Source organism: Bos javanicus, chromosome 1 (assembly GCF_032452875.1).
Source record: "Bos javanicus breed banteng chromosome 1, ARS-OSU_banteng_1.0, whole genome shotgun sequence".
Lineage (NCBI taxonomy): Eukaryota > Metazoa > Chordata > Mammalia > Artiodactyla > Bovidae > Bos > Bos javanicus.
Window position 1 is genome coordinate 144,340,682 of NC_083868.1, and position 23,610 is coordinate 144,364,291.

Sequence of the window (23,610 nt, forward strand, 5' to 3'; positions counted from 1 at the left end):
TCCTGAGACTTATGAATATTTCCAACAGGCAGTAGGGGCAGGTCCTTTTAAGGCTCTCTGTCATCTCTGTGAATCAGTCCAGCTAACTTTATGGGTTATCCCAGGCTCAGCCTCACACCTGTTTGCTTATCATTTCTCAGGGGACACTTAAGGGAGACCCTCCGTGGACAGGGGAGTTCCTCAGAACAGCTCTCTTCTCTCTGGCATCCTGACCCCGGACACTAGCTGCCCCTGGTTTGCAGACCAGCTCTAAAACTGAGGGATCCATGGCACTCCACCTGGGTTTCTGGCCTGGGTGCTGGAAACATTCTCGAGGGGGTGAGCTGGGCAGCTGTGAGACCCACTCAGTGTCTTTCCCCTCCCAGGTGGGCCTGTGCTGTCCTCCTCAAGTCCAGCATCTCAACCTCCTTGTGTCCGGACCTTGTTAGTTCTCTGGATCAGTCGGGGGGGGAAGGTCATCCAGGCCCTCTCACCCCACACGGTTGGAGCAGCCCTCCCCCCTCCCACCACATTTCTGCTAAAAGTGCAGACCCACTGGCTGACCAAAAGGGGTGACCCCAGCCACATACAGGTTGTCTCACAGGGGTCCTTAGGTCACGCGCATGGAGCGGACTCAAGGGGCCAGTTCCATATGTTTCAAGTGGGCAGGAACAGTCCAGGGAGCCTGAGAAACCCCCAGACCATGACAGGTCTGCAGGGGACCAGCCACGGGCCAGGGCCTGAGCAGGCACTGACTTCCTGGAGAAGCAGGAGCCCCACATTATGGCCCTGCCCAGAGGGGTCAGGCCAATGCCCTTTGGGGTCTCAGTCACTTACTGCTGGGGCTTCCCGGGTGACTCAGACAGTACAGAACCTGCCTGCAATGCAGGAGATCCAGGTTCGAACCCTGAGTCAGGAAGATCCCCTGGAGAAGGGAATAGCAACCCACTCCAGTATTCTTGCCTGGAGAATTCCATGGACAGAGGAACCTGGTGGGCTACAGTCTATGGGGTCTCAGAGAGTCGGACATGACTGCGTGACTAACACACTCGCTTACCAACAGAAATGCTCTCGGCTGGAGGAGACTAGTGTCAGGTCACAATCATGTGTTTCCTTCCACCCCTGCACCCACCCAACAGAGAACCACATGAACGGAGCAGACTAGGTAACGATGTGAGTTTATTTATCCAGGTGCCTGAGGGGGTGCTGACTGGTTGGAAGTCCAGGCCAAGTGACCCAGCTAGGGGATCTGGATGGGGTAGGGGAGCAGGTGACCCAGAGACAGCTGGAGGCAACTCCTGGGATGCAGAAGCGCCAGGGAGCCATGAAGTCAGGGTTCCTGGGGCAGGAGTGAGAGGTCAGTCAGTCAGGACAGTGGGCACATCAAGGACCCTGTCCTGAGTGAGGGAAACCAACCAGCCCAGGTCATGACAGAGGACCAAGTCCTAGGTGGAACCTGAGCTCGGCTGGCTCTGGGAACACATGCCAGGTCAGCAGCAGGGCTCTGGGGCCGAGGTTGGGATGCAGCAGGTTGGGCGGGAGCATGTGGGCCTACAGAGCAGGGACACGGAGGAGGCCGGGCGGCAGCAGCTGGGCTGGCAGGAGGACTTGGGTACACAGCAGGTGGGGCGGCACACGGGGCGGCAGAGGAGGGACACAGAGGTGGAGGGTCTGCAGCAGGACGAGGGGGCTGAGCAGGGGGAGGCCTCACAGCACACGGGCCTGCAGCAGACAGGTATGCAGCAGACGGGCCTGCAGCAGACAGGGGTGCAGCAGACGGGCTCACAGCAGGCCTGCTGGCAGGGCGAGGAGGTGCAACAGGAGGACTGGCAGCTAGACAGCTGGCAACATGGGGAGGTTGAGCATGGGGAAGCCTCACAGCAGACAGGCGTGCAGCAGACAGGTGTGCAGCAGACAGGTGTGCAGCAGACAGGCTCACAGCAGGCCTGCTGGCAGGGGGAGGAGGTGCAGCAGGCTGGCTGGCAGCAGGGGCTGGACTCACAGCTCACTGGGGCACAGAGGAGGGTCAGGCGGGGGGCCGGGGCACAGCAGCTGGGGGCAGAGCAGGGGGGCTCACAGCAGCTCTCTGGACAGTCATAGCCCAGGGCGCTGGAGCAGATAGACAGGGTGGAGGCTGCCATGGTGGAGGTGGTGGGGTTGGAGGAGGGTTTGAGTGTGTGTGAGTGTATGAGCTGTGTGTGTGAGGTGCTTGGGGATGCAGGGCTTTTATACCTGACCACTGGCTTGTGATGTCCCCACAGGAGACTCCCAGGCCCTCCCTTCCTTGTTGGGGTTGAGGGCTGGCGGCAGGAGCCCCTCATTAGTGCTGACATAGTTTCCACAATTGTTTTTACTCATTAACCTGTGAGCGTAAATATCCCATGTTGCAGGATGTTTTTCCATTTCTCCTTTGTTTGGCTCCAGAAAAGATATAGAAAATATCTAGGTAAGATCCTACATGAAATGAACCCTGAATATTCATTGGAAGGACTGATGCTGAAGCTGAAGCTCCAATCCTTTAGCCACTGATTCAAAGAGCTGACTCAATAGAAAAGACCCTGATGCCTGGCAAGATTAAAGCAGGAGGAGACAGGGACGATAGAGGACAAATTGGTTAGAGAGTCTCATTGACTCAATGGACATGAGTTTGTTCCTGCTGTTGGACATGGTGAAGGACAGGGAAGCTAGCTGTCCTGTAGTCCATGGGGTCACGAACACTGGAACATGACTGAGTGACTGAACAACAGGAACAATGCTCAGTGAGGTTTAGAGGTGATCATATCTCTAAATTTGTGAATTTAGATGTTGAGCTCTCCTCTGTTTGAGGTGCAGTACTTTTAATATTATTTTGAATTTTACGCATTTTTAAACTTAGGTGTAATGTGACATGTACACGTCTGTAAAATATAAGTGGTCCAGGGGATGTGACCGTAGAACCAGGTGAGGGTTATGTTCAGCAGGGGCTGGTGGGAGATCCTGGCACTCCCCCGAGAAGCTGCTCTGCCAGCAGGAAGCATGGTGAGAGGGACATCCAGTCCCCTGCAGCCCAGCCAGTGTGCCTGAGAGGAGCATTAACAGAGCACGGTCATACGTGGAGTCTGTTAGGAGATCTCTTCAGGGAGCAGTACTCACAGGTGTCTGAGTCAGGGGCCGCGTTCATCAACTTTTCACCCAGACCCAACTGCTCACAGCACACTCTGTGCACCACACACTTCTCAGCCAAGCAACCTGCCCCTCTAGCCAGAGTTTGCCTTCCCCAAGGGCGATGCCCTGAAAGACCCAGAGAGAGGGAGGGTCTCCTCCTGGGGAACCGCGTGTGAGCCGCGGAGACTCGAGGACCCGAGGCAACACCCAGAAGTAAAGCTCAGGCAAGAGTTGGTTTTCCTTGTGGATACAAGAAGATGTAGTCCCAGGGAGCCTGGAACAGCAAGTCAGCAAGGGCTGACTCTGGGAAGACAGTGACATCTGGGCAGTGGTCATCAAGGTGGCCCTGACCATGGCTGTGGGGTCAGATGACAATGTCTGAGCACCTGTTCTAGGCCAGGTGGTGAGCTGAATGCTCTACACCTGCCAAGTCACTTGATTTCACATCCACTCAGCAAGGAAGTTTCTGTAAGTAGGTGAGGAAGCCCAGGCACAGAGAAGTTAAGCAACCATGTCCAGGTCACACAGCCCAAAGTCTCAGGACTGGGACTGGAAGCCAGCCGTCTGTGTATAGGACCGAGGCTCTTAGCCAGGCCTTCCCCCAGGCCAACTTCAGTGCTACTCGCAGAAGGAAGCACGTGTCCAGGGAAGCTTAGCACCAGGCAGCTGAGCTGAAAATTTACAACAGAGGCGGGAAGCAGCAAAATTAACATCACAGAACATCAACTCTGTGGTTTTCAGGACAAACACTGCTACTTCCTCCAATCCACAGAGGTAAAGTATGCATGCTTGCTCAGGGGCTCAGTCGTGTCTGACTCTTTGTGACCCCATGGACTGTAGCCCGCCAGGTTCCTCTGTCTATGGCATTCTCCAGGCAAGAATACTGGGGTGAGGTGCCACTTCTTACTCCAACAGAGTGTAGTGAAATTTGCTCAGTCGTGTCTGACTTTTTGAGACCGCATAGATTATACAGTCCAAGGAATTCTCCAGGCCAGAATACTGGAGTGGGTAGCCTTTCCATTCTCCAGGGGATCTTCCCAACCCAGGGATCAAACTTAGGTCTCCTGCACTGCAGGTAGATTCTTTACCAGCTGTGCCAAAAAGGAACCTCAACAGAGGTAAAGCATAAATCCCCAAATATGATGAGAGAAAATGTAATAAACATACCATGTGTTTCACTGACACCAAACGTGATTGCTCAGTTGCTAACAAGGAAGAAGGAAGAGCTAGGATAGAACAGTAAAGACAGGATGAACTCGAACCACTCTCAGCTGACCCACCAAGGTGCAGGTGTTTGGACTGGAAGGGCCTCATGAATTCAAGAGCATCGGATTTTTAGAGCCCACCATAAACATACATTCAGTCAGTTCAGTTCAGTTGCTCAGTCATGTCCAACTGTGACCTCAGGGACTGCAGCACGTCAGGCCTCCCTGTCCATCACCAACTCCTGGAGTTGACTCAAACTCATGTCCATTGAGTCAGTGATACCATCAAACCACCTCATCCTCTGTCGTCCCCTTCTCCTCCTTCCTTCAACCTTTGCCCCATCAGGGTCTTTTCAAATGAGTCAGCTCTTCGCATCAGGTGGCCAAAGGATTGGAGTTTCAGCTTCAGCATCAGTGCTTCCAATGAACATTCAGGACTTATTTCCTTTAGGATGGACTGGTTAGATCTCTTGCAGTCAAAGGGACTCTCAAGAGTCTTCTCCAACACCACAGTTCAAAAGCATCAATTCTTCTGAGCTCAGCTTTCTTTATGGTCCAGCTCTCACATCCACACACAACTACTGGAAAAACCATAGCCTTGACTAGATGGACCTTTGTTGGCAAAGTAATGTCTCTGCTCTTTAATATGCTGCCTTGGTTGGTCATAAATTTTCTTGTAAGGAGTAATCGTCTTTTTATTTAATGGCTGCAGTCACCATCTGCAGTGATTTTAGAGCTCCCCCAAAAATCAAGTCTGCCACTGTTTCCACTGTTTCTCCATCTATTTGCCATGAAGTGATGGGACCAGATGCCATGATCTTTGTTTTCTGAATGTTGACTTTAAGCCAACCTTTTCACTCTCCACTTTCACTTTCATCAAGAGGCTCTTTAGTTCTTCTTCACTTTCTGCCATAAGGGTGGTGTCATCTGCGTATCTGAGGTTACTGATATTTCTCCTAGCCATCTTGATTCCAGCTTGTGCTTCTTCCAGCCCAGCCTTTCACATGATGTACTCTGCATATAAGTTAAATAAGCATGGTGACAATATACAGCCTTGATGTATTCCTTTTCCTATTTGGAACCAGTCTGTTGTTCCATGTCCAGTTTTAACTGTTGCTTCCTGACCTGTACACAGATTTCTCAAGAGGCAGGTCAGGTGGTCTGGTATTCCCATCTCTTTCAGAATTTTCCACATTTACTGTGATCCACACAGTCAAAGGCTTTGGCATAGTCAGTAAAGCAGAAATAGATGTTTTTCTGGAACTCTCCTGCTTTTTGGATGATCTATCAGATGTTAGCAATTTGATCTCTGGTTTCTCTGCCGTTTCTAAAACCAGCTCAGACATCTGGTAGTTCACAGTTCACGTACTGTTGAAGCCTGTCTTGGAGAATTTTGAGCATGATTTTGCTAGCGTGTGAGATGAGTACAATTGTGTGGTAGTTTGAGTATTCTTTGGCATTGCCTTTCTTAGGGATTGGAATGAAAACTGACATACTCAAGTCCTGTGGCCATTGCTGAGTTTTCCAAACTGGCAGTTTGTAAATGAACCGAATGAAGGGCAGCTCCATCTCCAGGCAGGAACAAATGGCTGACAATCTGGTCTGGAAATGAACTATTACCAGGCGGACCTCGGACCTCTCCCACCAAACAGTGAAAGACACAGAGCTTCTGGGGGAACACTGGGGACTAAAGCTCATTTTTCCTTTTTTCAAATTATTACATCTTTCTCCTACATTGGCAGGCCAAGTCTTTACCAGTAGTGCCACTCGGGAAGCCCTTTATATCTTTCTCAAGTAAAGAGAACAGCAGTGTATTTTCACATAAGCAAGAGCTTGGAAAACACTCTTTTCATGTTTCCCTCTTGGAGAAATATTTAAAGAAACAAGACAAATGATGGGACTCCCCTGGAGGTCCAGTGGTTAAGGATCCACCTTCCAGTGCATGGGGTGTGGGTTCAGTCCCTGGTCAGGGTGCCAAGATGCCACACAGCCCTCAGCCAGAAAAACTGAAACCCAAAAAGAAGCAATGTGGTAACAAAGTCAATAAAGACTTTAAAAAAGGTCCAGGTTAAAAAAATCTTAAGAACAAAAACCAGAAAGAAAGAAGACAGACGGCCAAGTGAGGAAACATACAGGAGCACATGGGGAATTGGGCAGGTGTAGGTGAGAAGAAAAGGAAGAAGAGTCTAAACAGCCAGAGAGATGGGTTCTGTTGATACACGCAAAGTCTGATCCTTCCCAGGAAGTGACCCTGGTGAGGTTCTGATACTTCATTAATATCAGATGTATTGAAATGCTAAGCTTTTGGATTGTTGTTGATTAGTCGCTAAGTGACGTCCAATTCTTTGTGACCCTATGGACTGCAGCATGCCAGGCTCCTCTGTCCTCCACTATCTCCCAGAGTTTGCTCAAATTCATACCCACTGAGTCGATGATGCTATCTAAGCATCTCACCCTCTGCCGCCTGCCTCTCTTTTTGCCGTCAGTCTTTCCCAACATTAGAGTCTTGTCTAATGAGTCAGCTCTTCCCATCAGGTGACCACAATATTGGAGCTTCAGCTTTAGCACCAGTCCTTCCAATGAATAGTCAGGCTTGGTCTACTTGCTGTCCAAGGGACTCTCAAGAGTCTTCTCCAACACTATAGTTCAAAAGTATCAATTCTTTGGTGCTCAGCCTTCTTTATAGTCCAACTCACATACATACATGACTACTGGAAAAACTACAGCTTTGACTAGACAGACCTTTGTTGGCAAAGTAATGTCTCTGCTTCTTAATATGCTGTCTAGGTTGGTCATAGCTTTTCTTCTAAGGAGCAAGCATCTTTTAATTTCATGGCTGCAGTCATGAAATCACAGCCATCTGCAGTGATTTTGGAGCCCCCCAAAATAAAGTCTGTCACGGTTCCCATTGTTTCCCCATCTATTTCCCATGAAATGATGGGACCAGATGCTATGATCTTAGTTTTTTGAATGTTGAGTTTCATGTCAGCTTTTTCACTCTCCTCTTTCCTTCATCAAGAGGCTCTTTAGTTTCTCTTCACTTTCTGCCATAAGGGTGGTATCATCTGCATCACTGAGCTTGTTGATATTTCTCCTAGCCATCTTGATTCCAGCTTATACTTCATCCCGCCTGGCATTTCGTATGATGTACTCTGCATATAAGCTAAATAAGCAGGGTGACAATATACAGCCTTGATACTCCTTTCCAATTTGGAACCAGTCTACTGTTACATATCTAGTTGTAACAATTGCTTCTTGACCCACATACAGGATTCTCAGGAGACAGGTAAGGTGGTCTGGTATTCCCATCTCTTTAAACATTTTGCATGTATTGGGTTAATAAAATGTAATTAAATAAACTCTACCTGTCTTTTTTCACTTTAAATGTGGCTATTATAACAGCTGGGCTCCTCTCTGGCTCAGCAGTGAAGGATTCGCCTGCCAGCAGGAGCTACAGCAGACCCAGATTTGACCCCTGGGTCAGGAGGAGCCCTGGAGGAGGGCACAGAGGCCCACTCCTGACTCTTGCCTGGAGAAGCTCATGGACAGAAGAGTCGGGCAGCTTACAGCCCATAAGGTCACTAAGACTCAGACATACTTGAGGCAACTCAGCACACACCCCTGCATATTATAATAGGCACAATTACATTTGAGGCCCCACGTCAAGGCCCTTCACACTGCCACGCGGGTCCAGCACTGTCCTGAAGGGCCAGGTATGTCCCTCCTCCCCATATTTTCCCAGTGCGATAGCTGCCTTAGAACTCGAATTCCTGAGGGCATCGCCAAACGAGCACCTGCCATTTCCAAACAGCCCATCCCCCTTGGCTGTCGGTCCCTGTGATGGATAGTTTCAAGAGTCAACTGACCAGGCCACGGTGCCCAGTTGTCTGGGTAAACATTGCTGGATGTCATGACATAGTTGCTTTTTAGGTGAGATCAATACTGAAATCAGTGGACTAGGAGTAAAACAGATTGCCCTACAAAATGTGGGTGGGCTACACCCAAGAGTTGAAGACCTTGAGAACAGACTGACGTCCCCGAAAGAGAAAGAGATTCTTCGAGCAGGTCATCTGTAGCTGCAAAACCAGCTCTTCCCAGGAAGCTCACCCTGCAGATTTGGGTCTTGCCCGCCTCCAAACTGTGTGAGCTAGCTCCTCAACATCAATCTCTGTATATGTGCACATGTCTTATTGGTTCTTTCTCTGGAGAACCCTGACTCACACAGGCTCCCAACATCACTGCATGTGGCTCTCACCATCCAGACCTTCGCACACAGAGGGAAGCACTCACACTCATGTCCAGGGCACTTGGGAACGGCTGGCACCAGCCTGTCTGAAGCTGTTTCTGGAGTAAGCTTTACGTATTCAAGGCAGATGTTTACTAAACAGGGTCTTCTTTGTCCCTAGGGAAGCCCCATGTTCCCAGTGTGCAAGCCTGGGGCCTGAACATATGCCCCACTGCCACCCCATCACTCATTTCATGCAGGGGTCTACTGTTGAGCAGGACACTCTGGACTGGAGGCTGCAGTCGAATTATGGCCTCAGGACACCCTGGCAGAGAGTAGCAGGGCGTATTTATCCATACCTGATGATGTTACAGTCCTGGATACAACTCAAGGCCAGGATTCTAAACCAGCCCAGACCACTCTTCACAACAAAGGTCTTTCCCAGGGTTTGAAGAGATATGCACTCAAGGCACAGAGAGGGCATGACAATGACTTTATTTGTTAACGGGCAGACCCCTCACCTAGGTCAGGACAAAATCCATGACCATCAAGGATGGAGAGTCGCATGCTGGCTGACACTCAGGGCCTGGAGGGAACCAGGAGCCAGCCCAGGCTGCTCACAGGAAACTCTGGGGCAGAAGGAGACCCCAGACTGGCCTAAGGCTACAGAAATTTCAGGTGAAAGTCAGCGTTGGCCCTGGAAGGAGTTGGCAATGTGCCGGGTCAGCAACAGGGCTCTGGGGCTGAGGTTGGGATGCAGCAAGCAGAGCGGGAGCACACGGGCCGGCAGAGCAGGGACACGCTGGAGGCCGGGCGGCAGCAGCTGGGCTGGCAGGAGGAGGTGGGCACACAGCAGGCGGGGCGGCACACAGGACGGCAGAGTAGGGACACGGAGGAGGAGGGTCTGCAACTGACCGAGGAGCAGGGGTTGAGCTGGCAGCACAAGGAGGCTGAGCAAGGGGAGGACTCACAGCACACAGGTCTGCAGCAGACAGGTGTGCAGCAGACGGGCCTGCAGCAGACAGGTGTGCAGCAGACGGGCCTGCAGCAGACAGGTGTGCAGCAGATGGGCCTGCAGCAGACTGGCCTGCAGCAGACCGGCTCACAGCAGTCTTGCTGGCAGGGGGAGGAGGTGCAGCAGGAGGACTGGCAGCTAGACTGCTTGCAACATGAGGAAGTAGAACAGGGGGAGGCCTCACAGCAGACAGGTGTGCAACAGACAGGCCTGCAGCAGACAGGTGTGCAGCAGACAGGTTTGCAGCAGATGGGCCCACAGCAGGCCTGCTGGCAAGGGGAGGAGGTGCAGCAGGAGGGCTGGCAGCTAGACTGCTGGCACGACGAGGCCAGGCAGGAGCTGCTGCAGGCTGGCTGGCAGCAGGGGCTGGACTCGCAGCTCACTGGGGCACAGAGGAGGGTCAGCCGGGGGGCTGGAGCACAGCAGCTGGGGGCACAGCAGGGGGGCTCGCAGCAGCTCTCTGGACAGTCGTCCACCTGCCAGGAGGAGCCAGTGCAGGAGTCACAGGACCCGGGCAGGCAGACCCGGCTGCCGTAGCTCAGGTCACTGGAGCAGACAGACAAGGCAGAGGAAGCCATGGTGGAGGCGGTGGGGCTGGAGGAGGGTGAGGATGTGAGCGTGTGTTAGTGAGTTAGTGAGTGAGTGTGTGAGCGCTGCTCTGGGCTGTGGGCCTTTTATACCCCATCCAGGTGTGTGCTGGGCCAGCTGAAGTCTCCCTGAGGCTTCCTTTTCCTTGTTGGTGTTTTGAGCCCCTATTACTTCTTGTTTATTTACACAAGAGTTTGCTGCTTGTAAAATGCATGTCCTGGTTGAGGGCTGGATCAACCCTGAGCTGTGTGAGGTTCTCTAAGCAAACACAGGACTAATCTAGGGTCCCAGAGCCCCACCCGTGTGTGCCTGCCAGCTCTCCCCTCCCACCTGTCTCCATGGCTCTGCAGGGGAGTGGCTGTGAACCCCCATCTCAGAGACTTGGTATCGCAGAGCTCAAAGTTGGGACAGTGCTGTCACCTGCTGTAGGACATCCCTCTCAAGCACCAGGGCTGAACAGTGGACAGACCAGCCAAAGGGAGGAGTGAGTGAGAAGAACCAAGACATGTCTCAAGCACAGCGCAGCATGGAGGGAAGGTCCAACTGTGTCAGACGAGGTTTCCAGGGATAGAATGTGTGCAGCAAAGGGAGAAACAGAACACTTTCCAGAGAGAAGGGAAAGAAACATGGTGCTTCAGATTTGGAACTTTGACCGAACTAGGACAAGATGAATGGAAAACGGTACTTATATGTTACACTGGTGAAATGTCTGACGCCAAATACAAGGAAACAGCCTAAAAGCTTCCAGAGAGTTTGGCATTCGACTTCACTCAACCAATCAACATACCTGAAGACAGTGCAACCAACTCTTGAAAGTCTGAGGAAAGTGGGTTATCAGGCAGATGGAGATTAGAGCATTTCTGATAAAACACCTATTCTCAAAAGAAGCCACTCGTACAGATTCTACAAAAACCACCTTGAGAGTACATGGTCCAGAAAAAGAGCGAGCCCAAAAGCAGGCAGAATATAAAAAAGAATAATAAAGAACAACAAAGTCAGCAAAAAGCAGACAGAGGGAGAGGAGGTCCATCGGCTTGACCCTGTAGAAGCAAGTGCCTGCTGGCTGCCCTGCCCCTCTGGCCTTCGACCCACTCTTTCCCAAGTGCAGTTCTCTGAGTTTTCACAAATGCAGACACACCCACACGAGACCATACAGGCCCCCAAACTCCTGTCCCACTGGAATCAGCTCCTCCCTCAGCCCAAAACCCCAGGTAAGTGTTAATTCAAAATCACTGCAGTTGTGATTTTTCTAGGAGGTCACATAAATGGAGAAGGAAATGGCAACCCACTCCACTGTTCTTGCCTGGAGAATCCCAGGGACGGGGAACCTGGTGGGCTGCCGCCTATGGGGTCCCACAGAGTGGGACGTGACTGACGCGACTTTAGCAGCAGCAGCAGTACCTTAGGATAATTCAAACTTGCATTTCCCCAAAGACCAGTGATATGTTGAGGTTCTCTAATGTACTTCTTTGCCAAACTTATCCACAGTGGCTGTGTCATTTATGGTATTATTTTATGTATCAAAGCTCCAGTTTCTCCACATCCTTGCCAACACTGGCATGGTAATTGTTTTTAATTCGAGCCTTTCTCATAGGTATGAAGGGGACTTTGTGGCAGTTTTAATTTGCACTTCCCTAATGAGTAATGATGCAGAGCATCATTTTATATGTTTATTTGCCATCCCTGCATCTTCTTTGTTATTTCTTCAAATCTTTAGGTCCTTTTCTTTGTTAGTTTTTCTTGATGTTCAATTTTGAGTATTCTTTATATATTTTGGATACAAGTACTTTAGTCAGATGTGTGATTTGCAAATATTTTCTCCAAGTCTATGGCTTGTGTTTTCATTCTTTAAGAGTGTGTTTTGAGCTGCAAAAGTTGCTTGTATACTTTTGAGATTAGTTGTTTGTCAGTTGCTTCATTTGCTATTATTTTCTCACGTTCTGAAGGCTGTCTTTTCACCTTGTTTATAGTTTCCTTTGTTGTGCAGAAGCTTTGAATTAGATCCCATTTGTTTATTTTTGCTTTTATTTCCAATATTCTGGGAGGTGGGTCATAGAGGATCCTGCTGTGATGTATGTCAGAGAGTGTTTTGCCTATGTTCTCCTCTAAGAGTTTTATAGTTTCTGGTCTTATGTTTAGATCTTTAATCCATTTTGAGTTTATTTTTGTGTATGGTGTTAGAAAGTGTTCTAGTTTCATTCTTTTACAAGTGGTTGACCAGTTTTCCCAGCACCGCTTGTTAAAGAGATTGTCTTTTCTCCATTGTATATTCTTGCCTCCTTTGTCAAAGATAAAGTGTCCATAGGTGTGCTGATTTATCTCTGGGCTTTCTATTTTCTTCCATTGATCTATATTTCTGTCTTTGTGCCAGTACCATACTGTCTTGATGACTGTGGCTTTTTAGTAGAGCCTGAAGTCAGGCAGGTTGATTCCTCCAGTTCCATTCTTCTTTCTCAGGATTGCTTTGGCTATTCGAGGTTTTTTGTATTTCCATACAAATTGTGAAATTATTTTTTCTAGCTCTGTGAAAAATACCGTTGGTAGCTTAATAGGGATTGTGTTGAATCTGTAGATTGCTTTGGGTAGTATACTCATTTTCACTATATTGATTCTTCTGATCCATGAACATGGTATATTTCTCCATCTATTAGTGTCCTCTTTGATTTCTTTCATCAGTGTTTTATAGTTTTCTATATATAGGTCTTTAGTTTCTTTAGGTAGATATATTCCTAAGTATTTTATTCTTTTCGTTGCAATGTTGAATGGAATTGTTTCCTTAATTTCGCTATTTTCTCATATTTAGTGTATAGCAATGCAAGGGATTTCTGTGTGTTGATTTTATATCCTGCAACTTTACTGTATTCATTGATTAGCTCTACTAGTTTTCTGGTGGAGTCTTTAGGGTTTTCTATGTAGAGGATCATGTCATCTGTAAACAGTGAGAGTTTTACTTCTTTTCCAATTTGGATTCCTTTTATTTCTTTTTCTGCTCTGATTGCTGTGGCCAAAACTTCCAAAACTATGTTGAATAGTAGTGGTGAGAGTGGGTATCCTTGTCTTGTTCCTGACTTTAGGGGAAATGCTTTAAAATTTTCACCATTGAGGATAATGTTTGCTATGGATTTGTCATATATAGCTTTTCTTATGTTGAGGTATGTTCCTTCTATTCCTGCTTTCTGGAGAGTTTTTATCATAAATGGATGTTGAATTTTATCAAAGGCTTTCTCTGCATCTCCTGAGATAATCATATGGCTTCCTGCAGCTCAATTCCAGAAAAATAAATGACCCAATAAAAAAATGGGCCAAAGAACTAAATAGACGTTTCTCCAAAGAAGAAATACAGATGGCTAACAAACACATGAAAAGATGCTCAACATCACTCATCATCAGACAATGCAAATCAAAACCACAATGAGGTGCCATTTCACACCAGTCAGAATGGCTGTGATCCAAAAGTCTACAAGCAATAAATGCTGGAGAGGATGTGGAGAAAAGGGAACCCTCTTACACTGTTGGTGGGAATGCAAACTAGTACAGCCACTATGGAGAACAGTGTGGAGAGTCCTTAAAAAACTGGAAATAGAACTGCCATATGACCCAGGAATCCAACTGCTGGGCATACAAACCGAGGAAACCAGAAGGGAAAGAGACACGTGTACCCCAATGTTCATCGCAGCACTGTTTATAATAGCCAGGACATGGAAGCAACCTAGATGTCCATCAGCAGATGAATGGATAAGAATGCCGTGGTACATATACACAGTGGAGTATTACTCAGCCATTAAAAAGAATACATTTGAATCAGTTCTAATGAGATAGATGAAACTGGAGCCTATTATACAGAGTGAAGTAAGCCAGAAAGAAAAACACCAATACAGTATACTAACGCATATATATGGAATTTAGAAATATGGTAACGACAACCCTGTATGCGAGACAGCAAAAGAGACACAGATGCATAGAACAGTCTTTTGGACTCTGTGGGAGAGAGATGGGGGGTGGATAATTTGGGAAAATGGCATTAAAACATGTATAATATCATATAAAAAAAGAATCGCCAGTCCAGGTTCGATGCAGGATACAGGAAGCTTGGGGCTGGTGCACTGGGATGACCCAGAGGGATGGTATAGGGAGGGAGGTGGGAGGGGGGATTCAGGATGGGGAACACGTGTACACCCGTGGTGGATGCACATTGATGTATTGCAAAACCAGTACAATGTTGTAAAGTGAAAATAATAATAATAATAATAAAAAAGAGTGTCTTTTGATGAACAAAACAGTTTACTACTGATAAACTGTTTTATCAGTTTTTTTTTCAGGGTATTATTTTTTTTTCTTTTAGCAATCATGCTTTTGGTATTGAATCTAAGAACTCTGCCTAACCACAAGGTCACAAAGATTTTCTTCAATGTTTTACTCTGAAAGTTTAAAACTTCTACATTTTATATTTAGGTCTCTGGTAAACTTTGATTAAAGGTTTACATTAAGTAAAAACTGACGTACGGGTCAAGGTTTACTTTTTTGTTTTGCATAGAGACATCCATTGTTCCCAAGTGCCTTTGCACTTTTATAAAAAATCAATTGATTTCATTTGTGTGGGCCTGTTTTTCTTTTCTGTATCATTCATCTGGGCCTGTACCTTGGCTAGCATTGGACTGTTTTGATTATTATAGCTTTATGGTAAATACTGAAGTCAGATAGGATAAAACCTCCAACTTTCTTCCTCATTTTCAAATTTTGTGGCTCCTTGAGCTCCTTTGTCTTTCCAAATAAATTTAGGGTCAACTTATTCACACCAACAAAGAAATCCTATTTGTTATTGCAATTACTTTGAATCTATAGATCAATTTGGAGGTGATATGTTGTGTTTAGTCGCTTAGTCGTGTCCAACTCTTCGTGACCCCATGGACTGTATCCTGCCAGGCCCCTCTGTCCTTGGGGATTCTCCAGGCAAGAATCCTGGACCGGGTTGCCAAGCCCTCCTCCAGGGGATCTTTCCAAGCCAGGGATTGAACCCATGTTTCCTGCATTGCAGGCAGATTCTCTAACATCTCAGCCACCAGGGAAGCCCAAGAGTACTGGGGTGGGTAGTCTGTCACTTCTCCAGGGGATCTTCCCAACCCAGGAATCAAACCAGGGTATCCTGCATTGCAGGCAGATCCTTTACCAGCTGAACTACCAGGGAGACCCCCGTTTGGAGGCAACTGACATCATGATAATATTTAAACATGTAGACATGGTCTAGTTCTACACTTATTTGTGTCTTCTTTTTCTTTCATCAGTGTTTTTATAGATGTCATTCTGTACATATTCTGTAAAGTTTGTACCTGTTTTTATTTTTTTATGCTAATATACTTTTAAATAAAAAACTTAATTCAATTTTTGTTGCTATTATATAGAAATATAAGTAGTTTCTAAAATTATTTGCTTATGTATTATTATTATTATTTTTGGTGGTGCTGGGTCTTCTTTCCTTTGTGAGGGCTTTTTCTAGTTGTGGTACACGGGCTTTCTCGCTGCGGTGGCTTCTCTTGCTGTGGAGTCTGGGCTCACGGTGCACAGGCTTCTGTGGTTGCAGCAGGTAGGCTCCGTAGGTGTAGCTTGCAGGTCCTAGAGTGTGTACATGCACGCACGCTCAGTTGCTAGTCGTGTCTGACTATTTGTGACCCCCATGGACTGTGGCCCACCAGGCTGCACTGTCCATGGAATTTTCCAGCCAAGAATCCTGGAGTGGGTTGCCATGTCCTCCTCCAGGGGATTTTCCCAACCCAGGGATGGAACCTGCATCGCCTGTGTCTTCTGCACTAGCAGGTGGATTCTTTACCACTAAGCCACCTGGGAAGCCCCCTAGGTGAGTGGGCTTCAGTAACTGTGGCATGCAGGCTGTAGTTGGGGTGCACTGGCTTTCGTTGCTCTGCAGTCTGTGCAATCTTCCCCAGTCAGGGGTCGAATCCATGTCCCCTGCATTGGCAGGTGGATTCTTATCGACTGAGTTCCCAGGGAAGTCCAAGAAATATAATTAATTTTTCTTACTCCAGGCTTGCATCCTTCAACTTGCTAAACCCTCATGTATTTCTACGACTCTTTTTGTAGATTTTAAGGGTTTTCAATGTGGACAATCACATCCTCTGTGAGTAGAGATGATTTCATTTCTTTGGTATGCACCCTTTTATTTGTTATTTTGTTGCCCAAGATGTGATCTTAAGTATGATGTTGAAAGAATGCAGAGAGAAGACACCTGTGTCTTGCTCCTGGTCTTAGAGGAAAAGCATTCAGTCTCTTACAAAAATCCTCATCAAAATACTACCAAACTGAATTCAGCAGCAAATTAAAAGAATTGTACACCATGACCAAGGGGGATCTCCTGCCAGAATGCGAGGGTGGAAGGAGTGATATGAACATCAATGAATATAACACACCACATTAATGGAATGGAGGGGGAAATCCATAATCATCTCAATTGATGCAGAAAACGCACTTGACAAAATTCAACACTTTTTATGATAAAAACACTCAACAAACTGAAAGTAGAAGGAAACTGTCTCAACATAATAAAAAAAATATGTATATGAAAGACCCACAGCAAACATCACACTCAACATTGAAAGACTGAAAGCTTTTCTTTTAAGATCAGGAGCAAGGCAGGGTTGCCCACCTTTGCTACTGCTATTCATCAGTCCTGGAAGTTCTAGGAGAGCAGCTGGACAAAAGGAAAAATAAAAGCCATTTAAGTTGAAAAAGAAGAAGTAAAATCATCTCCATTCACAGATGTTATATATACATAATCCTTATATGTACAAAATCCTAAAAATTCCATACCTACACACAAAACCATTACAACTAATAAGTGAATTCAGCAAAACAGCAGGATACAAAATCAATATATAAAAAATTAGTTGCATTTCTATACACTAATAATGAATAACCCTAAAAGGAAATTACAAAAATGATTCCATTTAGAATATCATCAAAAAGTAAAATACTTAGGAATTAATCAAGGAGGTCAAAAACTTATCCAGTGAGAACTACAAATCATATGTTGAAAGAAATGCAAGAAGACATAAGTAAATGGAAAGACACCCCATATTTATGGATTGGAAGCTTTAATATTGTTAAGATATCATTACTATCCAAACCAATCTACATATTAAATGCAGCTGCTATCAACATTGATGACTTTTCACAGAAATAAAAAAAAAACTCATTCTAAAATTTATATGGAATCTTAAGGGACCTTGAATAACCAAAAAAGAAAAATCCTGAAAAAGAACAAAGCCAGAGGAATCATACTCCCTAATTTCAAAGCTCACTACAAAGCGACAGTAATCAAATAGAGTGGTACTGGCACAAAGTCAGACATAGAGATGAATGGAAGAGAATACAGGATCCAAAAACAAACCCTCACACAATCGGTCAAACCATTTTTGACAAGGGCATTAAGTCCATTCACTGGAGAAAAGACAGTCTTTTCAACAAATGGTTCTAGGGAAATTGGATATTCACATGCATAAGAATGAAGTTAGATCCATACCTAACATCATACACAAAATTAACTCAAAGTGGATCCTCAATCTAAATGTAAGATCCATAACTATAAAACTCTTTGAAGAAAAAATAGGACAAAACTTCACAACCTTGAATTTGGCAGTCATTTCCTGGATATGACACCAATGACACAGTCAGCATAAGAAAATATAGAGACGGGACTTTACGAAAATTTTAAATATTTTTCATGAAAATGTAGTATCAACAGAGAACAAAGGTAACCCAAAGAAATGTGAGGAAACATTTGAAAATCATATATCTGATACGAGATTGATATCCAGAACGTATAGAGAACTCCTAAAACTCAGTAACAATAAAAATCCTAACTCAAAAATGAGCAAAGGCCACGAATAGACATTTTTCCAAAGAAGATATACAAATGGCCAATAAGCACATGAAAATATACTCAATAGAACTAATCATTAGAGAAATGCAAATCAAAACTACAGTGAGGTACCACCTTACACCTCTTAGAAGAATGACCATTTATTTAAAAAAAAACACATAAATATAGGTGAGATTGTGAAGAAACTGGAACACTTGTACACTGTTGGTGGGAACATGAACCAGTACAGCTACGTGGAAATCAGTATGATGGTTCCTCAATACATTAAAAGTAGCATTACTGTATGACCGAGTATTTCTACTGGGTCTGTGCTGAAAAGAATTGAAAGCAGAATCTTGAAGAGAAATTTGTAATACCACATCCATAGAAGCATTTTTCACAATAGCTAAAAAGTGGAAGTCATTCAGGTGTTCACTGCTAGATGAATGGATAAGCAAAATGTGGTACACCCATAGAATGGAATATTATTCACCTGTTAACAAGAAGTAAATCTGGCACTATTATGGACGAAGCATGAGGACATTATGGTAAGATAAATAAGTCAGTCACAAAAAGACAAACACTTTGTGATTTCACCTACACGAAGTACTTTAGAGACAAAAAGTAGAATGATGCTTTCCAGGAGCTGTGAGAAAGGAAGTATGGGTATTGTTGTTTAATGTGTATAGAGTTTGTTTTGCAAGATAAAGAGTTCCAAGTATGGATAGTGGTGATGGTTACACATGGTTATGAAGGTACTTAATACCACTGAACTGTACACTTTAAAGTGGTTAAGGTTGTAAACTTTGTGTTATGAATATTTTCCCTCAATAAAAAAAATAGAAAAAGGCTATGAAGGCATGAAGGAACATGAAGGAAACGTAAATGCACAGTCCTAAGTGAAAGAAGCCAATCTGAAAAGTTTCCACTCCTGATGGTTCCAAGGATATGACATTCTGGAAAAGACAAAACTATGGAGTCAGTAAAAAGATCAGTGGTTGCCAGGGGTTAGCAGGGAAGAAGAGATGAAAGGATGGAGCACAGAGGATTTTTAGGGCAGGGAAACTATTCCATAATGCTCCACATGTGCTATAATACAGTTATCAAAACACATAGAACTTAGCAACAGTAAGAGTAACTCTAATGTAAACTATGGAATTTGGGTGATATTAACATGTCAGTGTAGGTTTATGCATTATAACAAATGTAGCCCATTTGTAACAAATGCATCAAATCACAAGATATTGATGGTGGGGTAGGCTGCACCTGTGTGAGGGTATGGATATATATATAGGAACTCTGTACTTCCTACTCAGTTTTGCTCTGAACCTAAAACTGCCCTAAAAAACAAGATATGTTAAGTTGATACACGACAATTGAGGAGATCTGGGTTTTTTTAAGTGAATTTTGGTTATTTGTGCCTTCAAAGAATGAGTCCATATCACCTTAATTGCTTATTGCATTTCCTTTTAATATCTGGGGGCGTCTGTGCTAATTTCTCCTCTTCCATTGCTATTATTTTCTCTCAGAGTTGAGGCAACATCCTTCGGAAGAGCCACCCCATGTCCTGAGACTTATGAATATTTCTAACAGGCTGGTGGGGGCAGGTCCATTTAAGGCTGTCTCTCATCTCTGCTAATCAGTCCAGCTAACTTTATGGGTTTTCCCAGGCTCAGCCTCACACCTGTTTGCTTATCATTTCTCATGGGACACTTAAGGGAGGCCTTCCGTGGACAGGGGAGTTTCTCAGAACAGCTCTCTTCTCTCTGGCATCCTGACCCCGGGCACTAGCTGCCCCACAAAGCCCCCAATTTGCAGACCAGCTCTAAAACTGAGGGATCCATGGCACTCCACCTGGGTTTCTGGCCTGGGTGCTGGAATCATTCTCGAGGGGGTGAGCTGGGCAGCTGTGAGACCCACTCAGTTTCTTTCCCCTCCCAGGTGGGCCTGTGCTGTCCTCCTCAAGTCCAGCATCTCAACCTCCTTGTGTCCGGACCTTGTTAGTTCTCTGGATCAGTCGGGGGGGAAGGTCATCCAGGCCCTCTCACCCAACACGGTTGGAGCAGCCCTCCCCCCTCCCACCACATTTCGGCTAAAAGTGCAGACCCCCTGGCTGACCAAAAGGGGTGACCCCAGCCACCTAGAGGTTGTGTCACACGGGGTCCTTAGGTCATCCGCATGGAGCGGACTCAAGGGGCCAGTTCCATATGTTTCAAGTGGGCAGGAACAGTCCAGGGAGCCTGAGAAACCCCTAGACCATGACAGGTCTGCAGGGGACCAGCCACAGGCCAGGGCCTGAGCAGGCACTGACTTCCTGGAGAAGCAGGAGCCCCACCTGGCGACCCTGTCCAGAGGGGTCAGGCCAATGCCCTTTGGGGTCTCAGTCACTTACTGCCAGGGCTTCCCCCTGACTCAGATGGTGAAGAACCTGCCTGCAACGTAGGAGATCCAGGTTCGACCCCTGAGTCAGGAAGATCCCCTGGAGAAGGGAATAGCAACCCACTCCAGTATTCTTGCCTGGAGAATTCCATGGACAGAGGAACCTGGTGGGCTACAGTCTATGGGGTCTCAGAGAGTCGGACATGACTGCGTGACTAACACACTCGTTTACCAACAAAAACGCTTTTGGCTGGAGGAGACTAGTGTCAGGTCACAATCGTGTGCTTCCTTCCACCCCTGCACCCACCCACCAGAGATCACATGAAGGGAGCAATCAGGTGATGACGTGAGGTGCCTGATGGGGCACTGACTGGTTGGAAGTCGAGGCCAAGTGACCCAGCTAGAGGATCTGGAGGGGTAGGGGGGCACGTGACCCAGAGACAGCTAGAGGCGACTCCTGGGAGGCAGAAGCCCCAGGGAGCCGTGAAGTCAGGGTTCCTGGGGCAGGAGTGAGAGGTCAGTCAGTCAGGACAGTGGACACATCGGGGACCCTGTCCTGAGTGAGGGAAACCACCCAGCCCAGGTCAGGACAGAGGACCAAGTCACAGGTGGAACCTGAGCTCGGCTGGCTCTGGGGACATATGCCAGGTCAGCAGCAGGGCTCCGGGGCCGAGGTTGGGATGCAGCAGGCCGGGCGTGAGCATGCAGGCCTGCAGAGGAGGGACACGGAGGAGGCCGGGCGGCAGCAGCTGGGCTGGCAGGAGGACTTGGGCACACAGCAGGCGGGGCGGCACACGGGGCGGCAGAGGAGGGACACAGAGGTGGAGGGTCTGCAGCAGCACGAGGGGGCTAAGCAGGGGGAGGCCTCACAGCACACGGGCCTGCAGCAGACAGGCACGCAGCAGGCCTGCTGGCAGGGGGAGGAGGTGCAGCAGGAGGGCTGGCAGCTAGACTGCTGGCAACATGCGGAGGTAGAACAGGGGGAGGCCGCATAGCAGACGGGCCTGCAGCAGACAGGTGTACAGCAGACAGGCTTGCAGCAGACAGGTGTGCCGCAGACGGGCCTGCAGCAGACAGGTGTGCAGCAGACGGGCCTGCAGCAGACAGGTGTGCAGCAGACGGGCCTGCAGCAGACGGGCTCACAGCAGGCCTGCTGGCAGGGGGAGGAGGTGCAGCAGGAGGACTGGCAGCTAGATTGCTGGCAGCACGAAGCTGGGCAGGAGCTGCTGCAGGCTGGCTGGCAGCAAGGGCTGGACTCGCAGCTCACTGGGGCACAGAGGAGGGTCAGGCGGGGGGCTGGGGCACAGCAGCTGGGGGCACAGCAGCGGGGCTCGCAGCAGCTCTCTGGACAGTCATAGCTCAGGTCACTGGAGCAGACGGACAGGGTGGAGGCTGCCATGGTGGAGGTGGTGGGGCTGGAGGAGGGTTTGAGTGTGTGTGAGTGTATGAGCTGTGTGTGTGAGGTGCTTGGGGATGCAGGGCTTTTATACCTATCCCTTGGCTTGTGTTGTCCCCACAGGAGACTCCTAGGCCCTCCCTTCCTTGTTGGGGTTTGAGAGCTGGCTGAAGGAGCCCCTCATTAGTGCTGGCATAGTTTCCACAATAGTTTTCACTCATTAAACCTGTGAGCGTAAATATCCCATGTTGCAGGATGTTTTTCCATTTCTCCTTTGGCTCCAGAAAAGATATAGAAAATATCTAGGTAAGATCCTACATGAAATGAACCCTGAATATTCATTGGAAGGACTGATGATGAAACTGAAGCCCCAATCCTTTGGCCACTGTTTCAAAGAGCTGACTCATTAGAAAAGACCCTGATGCTGGGCAAGATTAAAGCAGGAAGAGAAGGGGACAACAGAGGATGAGTTGGTTACATAGTATCATTGACTTAATGGACATGAGTTTGTGCAAGCTCTGGGAGATGGTGAAGGACAGGGAAGCCTGCTGTGCTGTATAGTCCATGGGGCCACGAAGAGTGGGACACGACTGAGCGACTGAACAACAGGAACAATGCTGATGAGGTTTAGAGGTGATCATCTCTCTAAATTGGTGAATTTAGATGTTGAGCTCTCCTCTGTTTGAGGTGCAGTACTTTTAATAATATTTTGAGTTTTATGCATTTTTAAACTTAGGTGTAAAGTGACATGTGCATGTCTGTAAAATGCAAGTGGTCCAGGGGATGTGACCGTGCAACCAGGTGAGAGTCGTGTTCAGCAGGGGCTGGGAGATCCTGGCACTCCCCCTCAGCAGCTGCTCTGCCAGCAGGAAGCGTGGTGACAGGGACATCCAGTTCCCTGCAGCCCAGCCAGTGTGCCTGAGACGAGCGTTAACGGAGCGTGGTCATACGTGGAGTCTGTTAGGAGATTTCAGGGAGCAGCGCTCACAGGTGTCTGAGTCAGGGGCCGCGTGCATCAACATTTCACCCAAACCCAACTGCTCACAGCACACCCTGTGCACCACACACTTCTCATCTGAGCAATCTGCCCCCCTGGCCTGCCTTCCTCAAGGGGCATGTCCTGAAAGACCCAGAGAGAGGGAGGGCCTCCTCCTGGAGAACCGCGTGTGAGCAGCGGAGACTTGAGGACCCGAGGCAACACCCAGAAGTAAAGCTCAGGCAAGAGTTGGTTTTCCTTGTGGATACAAGAAGATGTGGTCCCAGGGAGCCTGGAACAGCAAGTCAGCAAGGGCTGACTCTGGGGAAGACAGTGACATCTAGGCAGTGGTCATCAAGGTGGCCCTGACCATGGCTGTGGGGTCAGATGACACTGTCTGAGCACCAGTTCTAGGCCAGGTGGTAAGCTGAATGCTCTACACCTGCCAAGTCACTTGATTTCACATCCACTGAGCAAGGAAGTTCCTGTAAGTAGGTGAGGAAGCCCAGGCACAGAGAAGTTAAGCAACCATGTCCAGGTCACACAGCCCAAAGTCTCAGGACTGGGACTGGAAGCCAGCCGTCTGTGTATAGGATCGAGGCTCTTAGCCAGGCCTTCCCCCAGGCCAACTTCAGTGCTACTCGCAGAAGGAAGCACATGTCCAGGGAAGCTTAGCACCAGGCAGCTGAGCTGAAAATTTACAACAGAGGCGGGAAGCAGCAAAATTAACACCACAGAAAATCAACCCTGTGGTTTTCAGCACAAACACTGCTACTTCCTCCACTCCACAGAGGTAAAGTATGCAGGCTTGCTCAGGGGCTCAGTCGTGTCTG

At 47.5% G+C, this 23,610-nt stretch overlaps 4 protein-coding genes across 5 annotated transcripts in view; all 4 read right to left on the bottom strand.

Annotated features, from left to right (window-relative positions):
• The window catches only part of TSPEAR (thrombospondin type laminin G domain and EAR repeats), a 194,815-nt gene that overhangs the window by 73,889 nt on the left and 97,316 nt on the right, over positions 1-23,610 (bottom strand). The window lies entirely within an intron of this gene.
• Positions 1,470-2,120, bottom strand: LOC133254916 (keratin-associated protein 10-8-like). The gene is made up of 2 exons (XM_061429303.1): positions 1,911-2,120; positions 1,470-1,853 (listed from the first exon to the last, which is right to left on the bottom strand). Exons 1-2 carry the CDS (start codon positions 2,118-2,120, stop codon positions 1,470-1,472), a joined length of 594 nt encoding a protein of 197 aa, XP_061285287.1.
• On the bottom strand, positions 9,277-10,193 carry LOC133254917 (keratin-associated protein 10-8-like). The gene is made up of 2 exons (XM_061429319.1): positions 9,671-10,193; positions 9,277-9,457 (listed from the first exon to the last, which is right to left on the bottom strand). Exons 1-2 carry the CDS (start codon positions 10,144-10,146, stop codon positions 9,277-9,279), a joined length of 657 nt encoding a protein of 218 aa, XP_061285303.1. The 5' UTR covers positions 10,147-10,193.
• LOC133251140 (keratin-associated protein 10-3-like) lies at positions 20,798-22,866 on the bottom strand. 2 transcript variants are annotated; one of them, XM_061423214.1, is made up of 3 exons: positions 21,470-22,866; positions 21,326-21,409; positions 20,798-21,244 (listed from the first exon to the last, which is right to left on the bottom strand). In XM_061423214.1, exons 1-3 carry the CDS (start codon positions 21,802-21,804, stop codon positions 21,055-21,057), a joined length of 609 nt encoding a protein of 202 aa, XP_061279198.1. In that variant the 5' UTR covers positions 21,805-22,866; the 3' UTR covers positions 20,798-21,054. The 2 variants fall into 2 exon arrangements, with proteins under 2 accessions (XP_061279198.1, XP_061279189.1); XM_061423205.1 differs by having other exon boundaries at positions 20,798-21,386; positions 21,474-22,866.